Here is a 19,072-nt window from a genome sequence, read left to right on the forward strand (position 1 = left end):
ACCTTTTAATTTATAAACTTAATTTTACTACTACGTAAATTCTTTTTAATAAAATATTTTAAAATAAAAAAATTAAAGTGCTACTTAATAAACCTTAATTTAAAATTACTATTAGTATTCTTACTTGTACCTCTACAACACCACCCACTCATATCACAATTAGAATTAGGCCACTTTAAAATTTGAAAATTTAGGTGAAAGGTGAGAGAAGTTTAATTAAATTGAATTAAGTTAGAATTATAATTATCTAATATAACACTTAAGCTCAACTCAGATTGCAGTTAGTACGTATGTCAAAATATTTAAATTAAGTTTGAGAGTTTTGACTAATATGATATGAATTGAATTAAAATTTATAAAACACTATCCAATTTAATATGATCCCACAAATTAAACTAAACAAAGGCAAACCAATCTTATTAGGTCGACTTCAGTGATGGCAAAATTTGCTTGTCAAGCCAAAAAATAAAGAGTCAAATTCAAATTTTTAGCTCTAACAGAGCTCACCATAGCCAATTTCCCTCTCAAAAAAATTGGTCAAATTGAAAACGCTCATTTCCCTAGCCATTCTTACCATCTCTCCCCCCTCCCTCCCACACAATGGCCATCAACGTGGTGACGACCAACAAATCCGAAGAAGACGAGTTGTAGAAGAGGTAAAAGACTAAATCGAGGGTCCAATCGATTTCCCTAAAATTCGGCGATCGAAATTTGGCCAATTTCCTTCCCCAAAAATTTGGAAAAATTGAAAACGCTCCCCACTTATGGCAATTGAAATTTCCCTAGCCATCTTCTCCATCTCCTCTCCCTCCCCCCACATAATGGCCATCAACGCGGCGACGAGTAGTAGTGGCGGGAGAAGAGACATTGAAAATGTAGCGACCAACAAATCCTGAGAAGATGGCTGGAGAAGACGAGTTGTAGACGGAGCATAAGACTAAATCATGGCTTCAACTGATTCCCCTAAAATTTAGCAATCAAAATTTGGCCAATTTCCTTCCCCCAAAATTTGGCAAATTGAAAACACTCGCCACATGTGGCGATCGAAATTTCCCTAACTATCATCGCCATCTCTCCCTCTCCTCCCACAATGGACATCAACGCGGCAATGAGCAATAGTGGGCGAATAAGAGATGTTGAAGAGGCGACGACCAGCAGATCTAAAGAAAATGGCTAGAGAATATGAGTTATAGATGGGGCAGAAGACTAAATCGAGGCTTCAACCGATTTCCCTAAAAATTGGCGATCAAAATTTGGTCAATTTCCTTTCCCAATAATTTGACAAAATTGAAAACGTTCGTCACATGTGGCAATTGAAATTTCCCTAGCCATTTCCCCTTTCCCCCCTTTCCAATGGTCATCAACGCAATGACAAGCAGTAGTGGCCGGAAAAGAGACGTTGAAGAAGCGACAACTAGCAGATTCGGATAAGATGGGCGGAGAAGACGAGTTGTAGATGGGGCAGAAGACTAAATTGGGGCTCCAATCATCAAATTCAACAATAACGGTGACCAGTGGAGATGGAGGCAACAAGCAGAACCAGCATTAGCAGTAGCGATGATGGCATCTTCTTCGTGAGGCAGAGATTGAGCATTGGACACTGATTTGTGACTTTGAGATCTTTTGTATTAGATGAGTGATATTGTCTATTTGGTTTTTAATTTGTGTATTTGATTATGGAGTTTGTATATATGCGTATTTGATTATTTTATATATTTTATTATTAATTTTGTGTATGTGCATATTTAATTATTAATTTGTGTATTTGATTATTTATTTTGTGTAAGCATATTTGATTATTTTGTATATTAAGTGTGTGTATTTTATTATTTTGTGTGTTTAATTATTCATTTTGTAAAATAAAATAAAATAAATTAAATTTTATTAATAAATAAATAAAATAAAGAGCGAAGAGAATATGAAATATTATTAGAATAAATATAGTTTTGAAGGTAAAATTAAAATAGGAAATAAATTATTTATAATATAATAAAAAAAAGACGTATATTTTGGTTGGGTTGGGTCCGGCTTAGTTCCGTACACGGCGAAGAGCCAAAGGGTCAAGAAGCTCTAGTTTAAGGAAAGGCCAACAACAAACACACCCAAAGCCGAAGGTCACCACCGCTCCACTTCTTCCAAACCACCAACACATCTCTGATGCGCTTCTCTTCAACTCCAATGGCCGCCTCAAAGCTGCTGCTGCTCCTCTCCATTACAGTCCTAACCTTTACTGCAATCACAGCCGCCCCCGCCGTTGCAGAGACTTCTATTGACGATACTTCTCCTGAACCAGAGTCCTCCACGTCTCTCAGGATCGAACTCGACCAACTCTACTCCAGGCTGTCCCTTCTAGGTATCGTATACAATCGCATTTCTGGCCTAATTTCCTTTCGCCGCTCGCTTCTCTCAGAATCTACTAAACGAAACAGCAGTGGTCGTATGTTTCGTTTTGTTATGTTTTGTCAGTCCGGGGATCGGGGGATCTGGAATTTACTGGGTCTGGCGTAATGTTTTGTTTTCTCCAACTTCGTTTGGCTATTGAGAAAAATCGAGTGAGCAATTGTTGTTTGAAGAGGGATGGATGTATTTTGAGTTGGACTATAGAGGGCCTTAGATTGCTTCTACTCTTCTAGGTTTTTGAATCATGACGAGTGTAACTATTCTAATTTCGTTTTCTTTTCTGTAGATATATTCTCGAGTGCCTAAGATGTGATTTCAACTGTTAATCACTTTCTTTTCACCTTTCCCCCATTTTTTTGGCGACCAAACGATGATGGAACTCTAGTAATGCGTTCCATTGCCCACTAGTTAAAGTGCCAATTATTTCACTCTCAATACCCTTTTGTTGGTTTTGCGCTTACTTCGCTTTGCCAACAGTATGCCAGCGCATTGGATTGGCTTTTACTAGGGTTTTTCCCCCCTCTTCCAGGGGATTATTTTGGTTTGGTTCACTATTGTAATTTGCTTTCTGGGGCAGTGTCATCGAGCCTGGACTTTAGATCTTTCTTTTTGAAGAATACCAACTAATTCGATCTTTTTGATGCATACACTAAAGTTGGCAATCTAATTGATAATGCAGTAAAAATTGTTTTCTTTCCTTTCCTTTTTTTTTTCTTTTTATGGTTTGTGGCACCAATGAGAAAACTTGACTCAAGATTTTTAAGTTTGCTTTTATTTTCCGTCCGTTTTCTTGGCGGAATGTTGATGACAGGGAATATAGTTGCTCAAATTGTGTTAACTCCCGTGGAGCTGTTCAGAGAAATGAAAAAATTTATTGGATATTTAATTGAAGATTGGTGGTTATTGCGGCAAACAGAGCTACTTTGCTTTCATAGGCACAGCTAGGTTTAGCAAATCCTAGTACAATCTTGGGTCATCAACAACAGAAGGTGCTGTCACGTACTTAGGCTACTATGCCTTTATTTTGTATAGGGAAATTATCTTACTGGAGGAATGTTCCAGTAATGTAAGTTGTACCGATTCTAGAAGATTTGGCAACCGTTTTTGGTGCCAAATCCAAGCTGAGGCAGTATAAAAGGAACTGACCCAGCTATTTGAACTCGCAGAAATAATATTGAATTAGTCCATTTCCCTCCTCAATTCTCTCTCTCTCTCTTTGAAGTTTGCACAAATTAAGTCTTAAAATTAGAATAAAGGCATTAAAGAAATCGGAAGTTATGTTTTATTTTTAAAGCCATTGTAATAGTAACTAACCATGTGACGGTTAGTATCGACCTTTTGTTTTTCTTTTTAAATGTCTTGTAATTGCCGCCTCCTGTATCCTCTATAAATAGAGGGGCCGACCATGTTTCTGGTGCATATTTTCTTTAGTTTTTCATGTGCACGAGAGGAGAGAAAAGCCTAAGTTCTTAGACTTTGTAATCTCTGTGAGGGAAGCTTGTGTGAGAAGGCTTTGTGTGTGTACCTATCTATTCTATAGTGGATTTTGTGGTGTCGCCTACAATTTGGACGTAGGACTTTGATTCATTCAAAGTTTGAACGAACCCTTTTGCCTTTTGTTTCTTTTCTGTTTTTCACGCGAGAGTGTGAGAATTGTGTGCAAAGTGTTCGGTCAATTACTTAACACTCTCATCTTTGATTTTCCCCCTCATTTCTCTAATTCTCACCCTCACCTCAAATTTTTGCCTAATTCTTTCTCAAATAGCAGAGAATTCCCCTATTAGATCTAGGATATGACATTTTGGTATTAGAGGAAGTTCCTGGCTGGCGATCTTGAAGCGATCAGATGGATGATGGTACTCGAATGAGGTAGATGGAGACACAATTATAGCAAGTGACAACATTGATGGTGGAAATTCAGAACCATGTGGGGACGATGGAGGAGAAGATTGAATCAATGGTGGATCGAAAGTTGGAGGTGGTTGCGGAGAAGCTACACGGGGATATGCGCGATCACATAAGGGAGGAGATGCAGGAGCAAGGCTATTTGCTACGCAATCAACTGCAACAATTCATGCTTATGTTCTCTAGTCAAACATCATGTAAGAATCTCACATGATTTCCCTCCTAAGGATTAGTTAGAACCAATTCTACCGGGAATTGGAACCTGCAACTGGAATGCCAGATCATCGGAGTTCGAAGGAGATTCGACTACTGTGGGAGAGAATGTGTTGGAAAAGAGGCAGGAGATTCCAACTCTTTCACAACCAGAAACCTCGATGGTGGATCAGGCGATGTGAAAAATTGTTTGGGATCCACCAGGTGGCTGAGAATCAGAGAGTGGCCTTGGCATTGACCTATCTTTAATGATGTTGGTGATATGTGGTTTCAGGGGTGGTCTAAAGTAGAGATGTCAAAAGGGCCCGGCTGGCTTGGCCCGGGGGCTTTTTAAACGAGTTGGGTCGGCCCATTTACTAAAAGGGTCGGGCTTAGTTTGGCCTTTTTTGTCGTGGGTAGGGTCGGGCCGGGCCCACAGCCCCCCTATAGGGGGGCCAAGCCAGGCCCTTAGCCCGCAGGGCCTAGCGGGTCCGGCTCGATGGGCCTGGCCCATAGGCCCACCGAGCCCAACCCCTTTTTTCTTTTTTTAAATAATTTTTTTTAAAAAATACTGTATATATAAATATCAAAATAATTCATATATAAAAACCAATTTTTTTCTTTTCCTTTTTAAACAATTTTCTATCTTAAGTTTTAAATATTATTTCATCATTTTATATTTCAAAATTCTATATGCCTTGTAAATTTTCTTGTGAATTGATATGAGAAATAATGGACATATAAAAAGGAGAATGTTTATTTATAATTTAAATATATAAAAAATTTAGCTTGAAAATTTTAAATATATTGATGGTTATTATTTATATATATTGCGAAATATAAATTTTTTAGCATCCAATATCAATAATTAATAAAGAATAACACAATTAAAAAAATAAATGAGCAAGGGACACTGCAATTTATAGAGATTCGAGCCGTTCGGTAAACAAATGGCCCACTCCTCTCTCTTCAAGCCATCACTTGAAGAAGTTCAATAAAATAATTTTTTTAGCTTTTTTACATGAGCTAGCAACCATCCCTAATAATCCTAGCCTTTTTTTAGAGGTAGGAAATTTTTAAATCTATTGTTGCAGCAAGATCATTATCTTGCGGCTAGCAAAAAACTCCCATCACTCAAATGGTGATTGCCGATACTAATTGGTGATTGGTGAGGGAGTATACTAGTTAAATTAAATTTTTACATCTTTTCGATTAAATAAAAGAAAATTGTACAAAATTGCAAAGGGCCTCATGGGAGTACAATTTTCTAACTGGTTGGGCCCATAAGGGCCTCATGGGCCCGACCCATAAGGTCCCAATGGGTTGGGCCGGGGCCTTAGATGGGCTGGGGGTGGGGCCAAATTCTTTGGCCTGGCCCTTTTGACATCTCTAGTCTAAAGTTAGAGATACTTATAATTGGGATGATTTTACTAAGGGGCTATGTGAGAGGTTTGGTGAAAGAGGCATGGTGAACACAGTAAAGGAGTTTAATTGATTGACACATGAGGGAACAGTGTTGGAATACCGAATGAAATTCGAGGAGTTGAAGTCTTTGATGTTGAGCAGAAACCCTTACATGATAGTGAAGTATTTTGTATCTAGTTTTATGGGGGGATTGAGTGACAAGCTGAGATTAGCAGTGAAGATGTTGAAGCCAAAAACATGCAGGAGGCGGCAAAGGGGGCCTCTTTGTAGGAATTAACAAGGCACTTATGAGGAAACAAAGGGGGTAGAGTAAGAGAGGAACTCAAGGGTTAACACAATATGGTGGGAGGTTACAAGGAAGGGAACCCTTGAAGGCCGGAACAAGAGTTAAATATCAAGTAGCCCCATCATCTACCCAAGTCTTACAGCCAAGTGACAAGCTCATTGAACAGATGAGACATGTAGGGTTGTGTTTTAAATGTGGTGATAAATACTCACCAGGGCATTAGTGTAAGAAGCAGTTACTAATGTTAGAAGGAGAAGAGGAAGGCATGGCATTAGTGGAAGAATTGGGGGAAAAAGACAATGGGGCAATATCATTACATGCCATTAAGGGAATGGCTAGTAGCAACTAGCAAGATAATTAAGGTGGAAGGTAGGGTATAAGAAAGCACACTGATGGTTTTGATCGACAATGGGAGTACCCACAGTTTCATTGATGAGGGGACAACTAAGAAGATGAAGTGCCAATTGTTGAATACTCGGCCACTATTAGTGATTGTGGCTAATGGGAACAAGGTGATAAGTAAATATGCTTTTTGGGGATTCTATTGGGAAATGCAGGGATAACTCTTTGAAGCTGATTTGAGGCTCCTGAAACTAGGGGGATGTCACATAATGCTGGGGGCGGATTGGATGAAGGGAGTGAGTCCAATCAGTTTTGATTTTAATAAGATGGAAGTGTCCCTTGAAAAAGAGGGAAATAGGGTGGTTCTCTAAGGAAATATGGAGATGGGGACTTGCAAATTGATCAAAGGAAAGAGGCTGCAACACCTATTGTGGAAGAAAATGTCCCAAGTGGCCCAACTATTCTCAATTGAAACCAGGGAGGAATGGGAAACCTATGGAGAATCAGAAGGGAAAATCTCAATAACTAGCCACAAACAGCCTCGAGCTTCATGGCAGGTACATGAATTGACCCTACTTGATCTATTATTGCTTGAATATCAGGACCCTTTTGTTGAGCCTAAGTCTTTTCCACCTGATAGACCATTGGACCACTCTATACCCCTTCGACGAAATAGTGAACTAGTCAATATCAGATCATACAAGTACCCTCCCAAACTTAAAAACAGAGATTGAAAGACTAATTAGGGACATGTTGTCCCAATCAATGATCAGGCCTAGCCGTAGCCCTTTTGCCTCACCCGTCCTTTTGGTAAAAAATAAAGATGGCACATCGCACTTTTGTGTTGACTACAAACAACTAAACACCATTACTATCAAGGATAAATTCCCAATACCCATCATTGGAGACTTCCTTGATAAACTCAAACGTGTCTCTATCTTCTCTAAATTAGACTTATGGTCAAGCTACCATCATATACGAATGAACCCAACCGATATCTCAAAGACTGCTTTTAGAACACACCATGGCCATTATGAATTTACTGTGATGCCTTTTGGCCTTACTAACGCCCCTGTTACATTTCAAGCCCTTATAAACCATATTTTTGAACCATATCTCAGAAAATTTGTGTTGGTCTTTTTTAATGGCATCTTAATATATAGCTCCTCCTTCAACCAATACTTAGAGCATCTTAGGACTACTTTGAGGTCCTGCGATTCAACCAGTTGTACGTTAAGAGGTCTAAGTGTGCCTTTGCACAAACTCAGAATGAGTACCTGGGACATATTATATCTAAGGCTGGAGTTGGCACTGATCCTAAGAAAATAGAGGCAATAACATCATGGCTAAAGCCCACTACCATCAAAGCACTAAGGGGGTTCTTGGGGCTTACTGGGTACTACAGAAAGTTTGTAAAGAATTATGGGCTGTTCATTAAACCATTAACCGAACAATTGAAAAAGGATCGATTCAAATGGGATTAGATGGCAAAGGAGGCATTTGAGCAACTCAAGAAAGCCATGAGTGAGGTGCTAATGCTTGGGCTGCCAAATTTCAGCAAGCCCTTCACACTTGAGATTGATGCCAATAATGTGGGAATAGGGCTAGTCTTATCTCAGGAGGGTAGGCCCTTAGCTTTCCTTAACCAGGCTCTAGCCTCAAGGCATCAAGGGCTCAACATTTATGACAAGGAACTTTTGACAGTGCTAATGGTTGTGGGTAAGAAGAGACACTACTTAAAGGGTGGGCAGTTCATTATTAAAACAGACCATGAGAGCCTCAAATTTCTATTACAACAGAAGCTATATTCACACCTACAGAAGAAGGGGATGGCTAAATTGATGGGGCTGGACTATGTAATACAATTCAGAATGGGAAAGGAGAATGTGACTGCAGATGCCTTATCTCGTTGCCAATAGGAGAGTATGATAGCTGTTATCACAACAGTAGTTCCTAATTGGTTCTAGAAAGTGATAGAGAGTTATCAGAAGGGAACATGGGCAAAGGAACTATTAGAGATGCTTAGCATTAATAGGGATAGCAGGCCAGACTATGCTCTAACCAATAGGTTGATAAGGTACAATGGCAGGCTGTTGGTTGGGGAGTGTGAGGCACTAAAGAACAGAATTCTTCAGTCATTGCATGGATCTCCATTGGGGGGACACTCTGGTATACAGAATACATACCGAAAGGTTAAACAAATCTTCTATTAGCCGCAGATCAAGAAGTTTGTGATGGATTATGTGATGAATTGTGATGTTTTTAAGAGATGTAAGCATGAGATAGTGGCTCAATTGGGCCTACTGCTGCCCTTAGCAATTCCAGAGAAGGCTCGGACTCATGTGACTTGATTTCATTGAGGGATTACCAAGGTCTGAGGGTAGAGATTGTATTTTGGTGGTGCTTGATTGATTTACAAAATTTTGTCACTTCCTTGGTTTATCCCACCCCTTTACAACTCAGGATGTTGCTAGAGTTTTCTTGGACAATGTGGTGAAGTTGTATGGGGTTCCATGGTCCATTGTATCCGATAGAGATAAGGTATTTACCAGTTTGTTTTGGAGGGAATTACTAAGGTCCATGACTCCATGGACACTAAGCTACACATGTCCACTACCTGTTATGTACCTACTTAATACGTTGGACTCGGGAATAAAAGGGAAAACACGAGGCATTGTAACTACTTAGATGGGTAGTCAGTTATTCTTTAATACTGTGTCGGTTACCATTTTGGCAAGAATGTATTCCGGAAATGGGTTCCATGTGACTGGGGAATCGGTATAAATATAGGCTGATCGCCCAAGGAAAGGCATCCGAAGTATTAATTCAAAATTTGAGAATTCCCTCTCTCCATTTCTTTTATCTCTATCTCTCCCTCTTCATTCTTTTTCAAATTTCTCTGTGTTCTCTAGAATTATTCACAGAATTCTCGAGAACTCTTGTAAGATCCCCAAGACTTTACATTGCCTACATTCTAGAGACAGATGGGCAGTCTGAGAGGGTCAATTAGTGTCTAGAATCTTACCTATGATGCCTTTGTTTTTTACAACCAAAGAGGTGGCTCAAGTGGTTAACCATAGCTCAGTGGTGGTACAATTCTTGCCACCACAACTCAATTAAAATGACCCCTTATATGGAATACAAACCAGCCCTTCTATCGGCTATGGGGGAACAAACTACAGTGGCAGCTATTAGGGCATACATGTAGCAAAGACATGAAATCCTAACACTACTGAAAACGGAATTGGCTAAGGCACAAAACAGGATGAAACAAATGACAGATAGGAGGCGTAGTGAAAGGGAATTTATAGAAGGAGAGGAAGTGTACTTGAAGTTAAGCCACCCACACCTCAGAGCTATCTCTAGGCAGCTAGTGTCTAAGTTGAGCCCCAAGTTTTATAGACCATTCCCAGTGCTTGCAAGGGTAGGACTAGTGGCCTATCATTTGCAATTACCAGAGGGATCTTAAATACACCCTGTATTCCACGTCTCCCTACTCAAGAAGGGAGTTGGAACACAAGTGGCCAGCCCATTCCTTCCTCCTAACCTCAGGGAGGAAGCAGATTTAGTAACACCTACTGCCATCCTGGACAGACTGATCATCTACAGACAAAGAGCTCCCATCACCCAAGTGTTGGTCAAATGGTTCTCACTTCACTCATACAACAACACTTGGAATACCTTTCAGACCTACTGAGGCAGTTTCCCTACTTGGCTAGCCTACTACACATTTCTTGAGGACAAGAAATGGCTAATGGAGGGGGAAGTTGTCAGGTACTTAGGCTGCTATGCCTTTATTTTGTATAGGGAAATTAGCTTACTGGAGGAATGTTCCAGGAATGCAAGTTGTAATATAAGTTGTACTGATTCTAGAAGATTTGGCAACCGTTTTTGGTGCCAATTCCAAGCTGAGGCAGTATAAAAGGAACTAACCCAGCTATTTGAACTCACGGAAATAATATTGAATCAGTCCATTCCCCTCCTCAACTCTCTCTCTCTCTCTTTTCTCTGATTTTCCCCTTCATTTATCTAATAATCACCCTTCCCTCTCAAATTCCCGCCTAATTCTCTCTCAAATAACAGAGAATTCCTCTGTCAGATCTAGGATCTGACAGGTGCTGGCATAATTGCCTTGTTAGTCAACCACACCGAATACCTATCATCTTGAATTTGAGTTACATCCTTGAAGAGTGAATATTTATGTCAAAAATATTATAAATAAGGGAAACCAGTTTTGGAAAAAAAAATTAGGTAATATATCTATTGCTTAATGCAACCAGCTTTGGCTATGGACAAGTGACAATCCATTGTAGGGTACCCAAATTAGAATGCAAGATACTTTGAATGTGAGAGATGACACTTGCCTGTTGGGTAGACTGTTGAAAGCAATGTCTTCCTACAATGAGCTGAAATAAGGAAAGATGAATGGAAAATAAAGTGGTTAAGTTTAATCAGTGAACTAAAACGCGGCCTAGGCGGCCTCTGGCTGCCCCGATTGTGGCCTAATCGGCCACCTTAGGCGCCGGCTTGGCTAATCGGTACCGGGCGGCGCCTAGGCGACCAAGGCGGCCACCTAGCCGCTTGAACGCCTGACCGATTATGGCTGCGTGAAGCCTGGCCGATTGTTTTTTCCCCTTCTCTCTCGCGCGCACCACCACCGACTGACTGTCTATTGTAGAGTCGCTATCACCGTCGCCTCTCTCGTGCTCGCATGCCACCACCGTCTCTTGCAGTTGCAGAGTTGCCGTCGCCGCTTTCCATTCCTGTTAGCTTTGTCGTCGCATGCCGTCGCTTCCTCCGATATGTATCCATCTTCCTCCACCTCCACCAGCAGCAGCAAGCAGCAACGCAAGCTTGCTGCTCCTTGCTGCATGTTGCAGCAACGCAAGCTTGCGTGCTTGCTGTTGCAGCAAGCATCAAGCAGCAGGTTGCTGCTTCTTGCTGCAGCACGGAGCTTTAATATTTGCTCGTATCCGAGTCGTCTCCTTGCTGCTCCTTGTTGCTGCCTTTGTTAATATTTCAAATATTTTAATATTTACAAGCAAGTGTTGTTACATCATTTATTTTAATATTTGTTAATATATTAATAAAAAATAAAAAAAACTCTACGCGGCGCCTAGGCGGCTTAGGCGCTAGGCGCCAGTCTGCCGCCCGACTAGCGCCTTTTAGAACACTGAGTTTAATGTAGCCTAATCTACCCCAATGAGGTAAAGATAATCGCCCTAAACACACTAATAGAATGAGTTGATCACTAGTCTATTATTGCCTTGGTGCCTGATGGTAGGGACTGCAGGTTTCCAACTGTGTATTCATTATGCTATCATCCATGGGGGATGATATCCGCTTGGACATGTGAGAAAATACATGGGTGGTTAATGGTATCAGAGTAAGAAAAGGAATTAAGATAAACATTAGTGAATTTTTTAAGGGTAGTATAATGGCTTAATTAATGGATTGGTTCATCACAGAGGGGTTGTAGGTGGGGCAATTAGATAGATGAAGGTTTAAGCTATGGAGTAAGAAGGAAAAATAATTGAAATAATGAAGCAGTCTGAGAAAGAAATAAAAAGTTGAAGAATTAGGATTGGGTTTTGGAAGGGTGGGGGATGAAATGGAAAAAGTAGGAACACTGGGCTTTAGCATTTCTATTTCTTTTCAAAAAATTTCAATTTTTTTGACTTCTTTGAAAACAAAAATTAGTGGAAAAACAAAAATATGCAACTAAGCACTAATTTTTGTTTTTGTTGCCATAGTTTTTAAAACAAAAACTGAAAATGGAAGTGCAACCAATGGGTCCTTGACTAGCTTGTTGATTTTGTTGGAGAGAGGCCCAACTCCAATATGAAATATCCCATTGTCGTGTAAACGAGGCATTTTTTTTTCCTATTATGCATAACTTTTTTTGGCTTAGATGATTGAATACTTATGAAAGATTGCTTTTGCTTTTTACTTTACCTTTTTCATTCCTTTGTTTTAAGAATCCAACCTTGATGAGAAAATCCGTGAATTGAAAAGCAAGGATGAGAGCATCAAACAGATGGATAATATCATTCAGGAGAAGACAGCTGCTATTGCATCATTACAGAGTGACATACAAGCACTGCAGGTAAATATTTAGTTCAACTCTTTCAACTAGTTGCATTGTCAATATAATTAATTAGGTTCGATACTCAAACCCAAAAAATTCAATACTATCATTTGGTTTGGTGAATCAGGTCCTGTTATTTAATTTCATGAATAATGTCATTCTACCCTTTTGTTTTACTTTTTAAAATATCGGTAGCAATAAAAAGAAACACAATAATATTTCTTATTAATTTTCTAGGTATGAATTTCTTCTTTTTGAGTTCTCTGTACTCTATATATGCATTCGCTTAATTGTGTTGTGTTTCCATGTTGTATAGGTTGTTTCACAATATCAACTATGTGATCTAACACAACTATATTAATTACCTTCATTCACTACTATTTCATAAATCTTTTCCATATGAAAATGGAAAAAGAGAATAATATTGTACCACATGTTTTATACCATATGTGCAAAGTTTGACCTAAACATGGTAACAAAAGACATGGATCTTTTCTTTTAGCTGTGTGAGACCCTTGAGGTCACAATGATCTCGTAAAATACCCTTTGATCTTTAACTGTTTCTAAAAGTTATGATTCGATGCAACTATCTTGGAATGCTACCAAAGACCATGTATGATTCTGTTGGATGGAGCATATCTGGAAAAACAATTGAATTATGATGGAAATATTTCAGGAAGAATGAAAGATCTATTTGAGTGTTACATTTGAATGTATTCATAGGTCGATCAATTATAATAATTTGTTAAATTATAATTGTGAATACAGAGTTTATTGAACAAGTGATGAATCAAATTGAGATCTAAGTGTGATTAAATGTGATTTGATAGTTCTGGGGTATAACATACAAGACTTTACTTAAATAATGGAGTTGCTATATATACCTAACAGTTGTATAGCAATGAGCTTTTGAAGAAAAGAGTATGCTGGTTGCATGACCTATTTGCCTTTATGGAACTTATAGAGAAATGAAAGTACATGGGTATGTGAGCCCATTATGTACAAGTGGGAGATGTAGTAAATCCGCGTTACGTACTTGGGTTGATCCGCCCATAACAAGCTCTAGATCTAGATCCAGATCCAGCATTTGGATCTGCAATCGCTATGTGCAGTTGCAAAGGGAGAATAACTACAATTTGGCAGTTGAACCCACTTTCTCCAAGTGTGGAGGAAGTGGGCAGATGGTAGAGGAGCATGCTAGTATATATATGTGATATATACAACATAAATGGTTGTTGGAAAAATTAGCTAGAGAGAAAAGGATTGAAAGAAAAATTGAAGTGCTCATGTGCGTTTTGACCTATGTAGAAGGAAATGAACTCTCATAGCAGATTCTTTGTGTGTGTGGCTTTTAGGTTGTGGCAAACAAACGATTTCCGATTTCGTGATTTCCTTTTGTGAACTAGTAACTCAACCTACAAAGATCCAACCCAATTCTGTTGTGCGAAATCAAGTAAGTCCGGTTTCAATTAATGATGGTTTTCGTATACCATTTGATTTCAATATTCTTAACATTGGTAATCAGAGCATGCAAGGTTGTTTTTTGGTTGATTATCAGTGTATATGTGTGTGTCGAGTGATGCATATACGAACAATAGATTAGTATACATATATTCATACAACATATATGTTTGTATGTACATAAAAAATATGTATATTTGTATGTACAAAAAAGGATTCAATGCGTATGTGTGAGAGGGAATACGTATTATTGTAAAAGTTTTCCTTGTATCTATGTGTATTAAATCAAAGAAAAAATATTAGAGATCGACTGGCAGTAGTCAATGATAAGGAAGTCGACAGTGGCCGTTTGCAAGGCCAAAGAAAGAAGTCGATGTTGAGCCGTCTTCTCCGTGAGGACAATTGCCATGATTGTCTGTCTTCTCTGCGTCGATTGACTTCTTCAACACCTGCAACCACCGTCGACCGCCTATTCCCTTAGTCTTCTTTGTGTCTGGTCACCTTCATCAATGATGCCGACGACATGCGTCTCAGTGATCGTGAGTGCTTGTCTTTTTCATCTTCTCCGCGCAACTTCGTGGCTACTATTGACGGTGACGGTGACGATGACGACAACAGAGATCAAGGGGAGGAAGGCGGTGGCTGACGATGGTGGCCAATGGTGGTGATAGTGGCAGTGGAATTCAAAGAGCCAAAAACAAGAAAATGCTGAAACTGAAATTGGAGAATGAAATCAAGGGTTTCTTGATTTTGATTAAAGGGGATTTATGGCATAAGGGCCTGTTTGGCTCTCTTTAAAATAAAAAGCACTGGTTTTTAGGGCTGTTTGGTTCGCTTTTAACTTAAAAGGCAATTTTGGCTTTTAAAGGGTTGTTTGGCCTAGCCTGTTTTTGGTTAAATTCTTTTAGAAAAACGTTTTTCTGAATTATGTTTATAATAATTTTAATAAGCATAAAATAACTCAGAAAAATATTATTGTTATTAGTTAACAATAGTAATTTTATTGTGGCATTTTTGAGGTTATTAGTTAACCATAACATACATTTTGTTTTATATAAAATTCTTTAAAGAATTTGTTTGTCAAATTCCTAATCTACCATTTTCCCAACATATTTAATCACAATAAAGCATGCATATTTAATCACGAAGATTAAATGATCAGCAATAATTCATTTCATAAAATAAAGTAATAAACACATTATTTAGAAATTTGCTATGAAAACAAAATTAAACTAGATATAAGAATTATCTAGAAATAATTCTAGCTCTTCGAGTAAGAGCATGAGACAGTATAAGGAATGAACACAAAAGTCCTAACTGCAATATCACTAATGATATCTATTGGTATGTTACTTGGATACAAAGCTAGTACGATCTCTCTTCTTCTATGAGCATTTATAAAAGAAAACACTAACCAACCACATTTCTTATTTGAGAATCCTAATTCCCAAATGTTGCTCATTAACTCCTTTATCACGTGGCATCTACGAGTCCATAACCCCCCCTAGCCAGCAAATATGGGTCTGCATCATATCACACACAGTGATGATGTGCTCATGTATGCTTTGCTGTTTCATCATTCAATAATCATCCAACTGCCTCTTTGTTGTTGTTTTGCCTGAGTCTAGTATGCTAGAAACTTAGAAGAAATCAGAGGAGTCGATGATGATGATCGAGTGGTAGTAGTGTGTCGGATATTTCTGTAAATATCTGTATTTACTAGAGGTAGAATAGACTTTATAGAGTCAGTTACCTCCCTAGGATAATCTGCTCCATAGTCTATAAATATGAGGGTAGGGGATCAGTTGTGTGATCATCAATCATTTTCTATATCTCTTATACGAGTACAGTGAAAAGAGAGAGAGCTGTGAGAAGGATAGTTAGATTTTTTGAGAGTATTGTACTCGGGTTTTATGAGAGGGAGAGGAATTCTATTGTACTGATTTCTATTTATTCTTAGTGGATTGTTCTCTCACTGGAGGTTGCTAGATGTAGTGCCATTTTCATTGCATGAACCAGGGTAAAAATCGGTGTGCATCAATTGTGGTTTGATCTTCTTTACTTATTTCAATTCTGTCTTTATTTTACTTTCTAATTCGTGCATGTGTTGTGAGTGTTTTGGTGAGTATTTGAGTGAAATATTGAGTATCGACAGTACTCAATTGCAACACTCTTCATTTCCATAACTTGAACCTTTGAGGTGGAGTCCAGATGTGTACTGGGGTTCTTGCTCGAACCATTTTCTTAAAAACGAGTTAAAGGAAAAATGGTAGATTAAGAATTTTACAAATAATTTTTTAAGCAATTTTGTATAAAGCAAAATGTATGTTATGGACTAATCCACTTGTGGTTAACTAATAATCTAAAAAAATGCCACAATAAATGATTACTATTGTTAACTAATAACAATATTATTATTGTTAACTAATAACAATAAAATTTTCTAAATTAAAATTATTATAAAAATAATTCAGAAAAATGTTTTAAAAGGAATTTAATAAAAAATACAGCTGGGCCAAAAATGACCAAACAAGGCCTTAAGCCAAAAATGCTTTTTAAGCTAAAGTGAACCAAATAGACGTTAAGGCCAAAAGTGCTTTTTATTTCAAAGAGAGCTAAATAGGCCCTTAAGCCATAAATCCCCTTTAATCAAAATTGAGAAACCCTTGATTTCATTCTCCAATTTCAATTTCAACTTTTTCTTGTTTTTGGCTCTTTCAATTCCACTGCCACTATCGCCACCATTGGCCACCGTTGTTGGCCGTCGCCTTCCTCCCCTTGATCTCCATTGTCGTCATTGTCTCCGTCAATAGTAGCCATGTAGCCACAAAGTTGTATGGAGAAGATGAAAAAGATTAGGAGTTGCGGTCATTGAGATGGACGCCGTCACCGCCATTGGTGTAGGTGACTAGATAGGGAAAAGACTAAAGGAATAGGCGGTCGGCGGCAGTTGCAGGCGTCTGAGAAGGCAGTCATGTTGTTTTGTTGTTTGATATTGTTTTGATGATGAAAAACATCTTTTAATGACTCTTTATTTGGTGCAACCAAAATGAAAATCATCCAATGCCAAAGCATGTTTCCAATATACTTGATGGCATTCGGAAAAACAAGTTTTACTGTAAAAATAATCTTTTATATTTGATAAATCAAATTTTGTCATGTAGCACTTGAATATCAAAACCATGCCTTTTAAAATAAAAGGCCAAGTTGTCGATCGTTTATGCATCTCGGTTGACCGTTTGTGCTTGAGCTGTCGACTAGCTTTCCAAGCCAGTCGACCGGTCTGATGTAGGCTCTTGGCCAACCCCGATCGACCATTACTACATCAAAATCGATTGACCGTCTTCATCCCAGTCGACCATTTCTTTAGGTTTTCTTCTAACCAGTTGATTATTTCTTTGAACCTGTCAACTGTTTTCATCGTAAATGTCTTTAACGGCTAGTTTTGCAAAGCATTAAATGTGACTAACGGCTAATAAATTCTAAGGCCATGAGAAACCTATAAATACTAGCAAGATAGTGCATTTGAGGGACTAGAGAAACCATTGCAAGCTTCAAATTTTGCTATTCTTTTCAAGTGCTCTAATGATTTCAATTTTTTCTCTCAAAAAGGCTCTGTGTATCATTTGTGTTAGAGTTTGCCTAAGATTAGTCCTATGGCATGAAAGAATTTAAAGACCAGAAGAAATTAAGCCTTATGAAGACCGGTTATTAAAAGTAGTTAGATGTTTGTAACAATAACTATCGGTTAGTTATGTTATTTCTTGTAATATCCGTCTCTATATTTTATAAATAGATAGCCGGGGTTGAATCTTTACTACTGGTTCATTGTATCTTGTAATCGTGTACTGTGAAGAGAGAAAAGTCTAGCCTTAGCCTTTGTAATCTCTGGGAGGATAGTTCGATCAAGAGTTGTGAGTGTAGTGTACTGATTATGTTTTCAAGATAGTAGAAGCCATAGCCCTCAGATTGAGTCTGGGCGTAGGGTTATCGATCCTGAAGGTGATCCGAACCAGGATAAACCCTTTGTCTTCTTTGTGTGTGTAACATTGTAACTAAGAGATTTATCTCTCAGATCATCTCTTGTGTAAAATCTTGTATATTGCCTAGCAAGGTTGCTAGAGGGCCTACTTTGTTAAGTAAAAGGTTGTAATCCTAGTTGTTGTTTTAGAGGGTCTACTTGGGATCAAGTAGGAGGTTTTAGTGATTGTTGAAAATCATTTGTGAGGAGCTAAGGTAGTGGATTAGGCTGTTTGAGTTGAACCACTATAAATTGCTTGTGTCATTTTCGCACTTATCATTCATTTTTTTGATATTTTTAAGCATCACTCTACAATCATCATCTTTTTGCACTAAAACCTTATCAATAGGCAATAACTCCCTCAATTTTTCAAACTTCACCTGGTAATTGATCACCGAACCCTCCTACTTCAATTTATTGAATTCTTCAACTACATCGGACTTATTTATTTCTCCAAACTTCTCACAAAGTTCCTTTCGCAAATTCCATCCAATTTAGTGTATTTCCCTTGTCTTGCGCCCACCCTTGATACTGTGAATCAACCGTATCATTGAGATAGGTTGCTGCCACCGTTACCTTCTGTTCCTCGTTAATTTAGTAAAATTCGAAAAACCGTTCACAACAGCGGATCCACCACCATGGTTTCAAACCTTCAAATACTGGTATTTCCAATCAGGGCATGGGGGTATGAACTAAAGTGTAAGGGGAAATTCCTTTTACTTGGCTGCCTTGCTCCAAGGTGATTTGATCTCATGTTCTCGACCCTCATCTAGCCAAGGAAGGATGCCGTCACGAATTGAGATTGGGTCCCCACCCGTTCTTGGAGGGAAATTCGATGGAAAACGAAACTAGGGCAGTGCATGTTGAACATGCTATTAATCTTTTGCTCGTACTATTCCACCGCTTCTCGATTCTTCTCCATTTCCCGAACGTTGTCTTTGATAGCCAAAAT

At 38.5% G+C, this 19,072-nt stretch overlaps 1 protein-coding gene across 3 annotated transcripts in view; it reads left to right on the forward strand.

The window, feature by feature from the left end:
• Positions 1-2,075: 2,075 nt before the first annotated feature.
• Positions 2,076-19,072, forward strand: part of LOC127805847 (uncharacterized) — a 65,917-nt gene continuing 48,920 nt past the window's right edge. For 2 of the 3 annotated variants that reach the window (XM_052342653.1, XM_052342655.1), the window contains exons 1-2: positions 2,076-2,353; positions 12,529-12,656. In XM_052342653.1, coding sequence (XP_052198613.1) covers positions 2,158-2,353; positions 12,529-12,656 — 324 coding nt within the window. In that variant the 5' untranslated portion in view covers positions 2,076-2,157. The remainder of the gene's footprint in view (positions 2,354-12,528; positions 12,657-19,072) is intronic. The other variant, XM_052342654.1, reaches the window with a different exon arrangement.

This window comes from Diospyros lotus, chromosome 7, assembly GCF_014633365.1.
Source record: "Diospyros lotus cultivar Yz01 chromosome 7, ASM1463336v1, whole genome shotgun sequence".
Classification (NCBI taxonomy): domain Eukaryota; kingdom Viridiplantae; phylum Streptophyta; class Magnoliopsida; order Ericales; family Ebenaceae; genus Diospyros; species Diospyros lotus.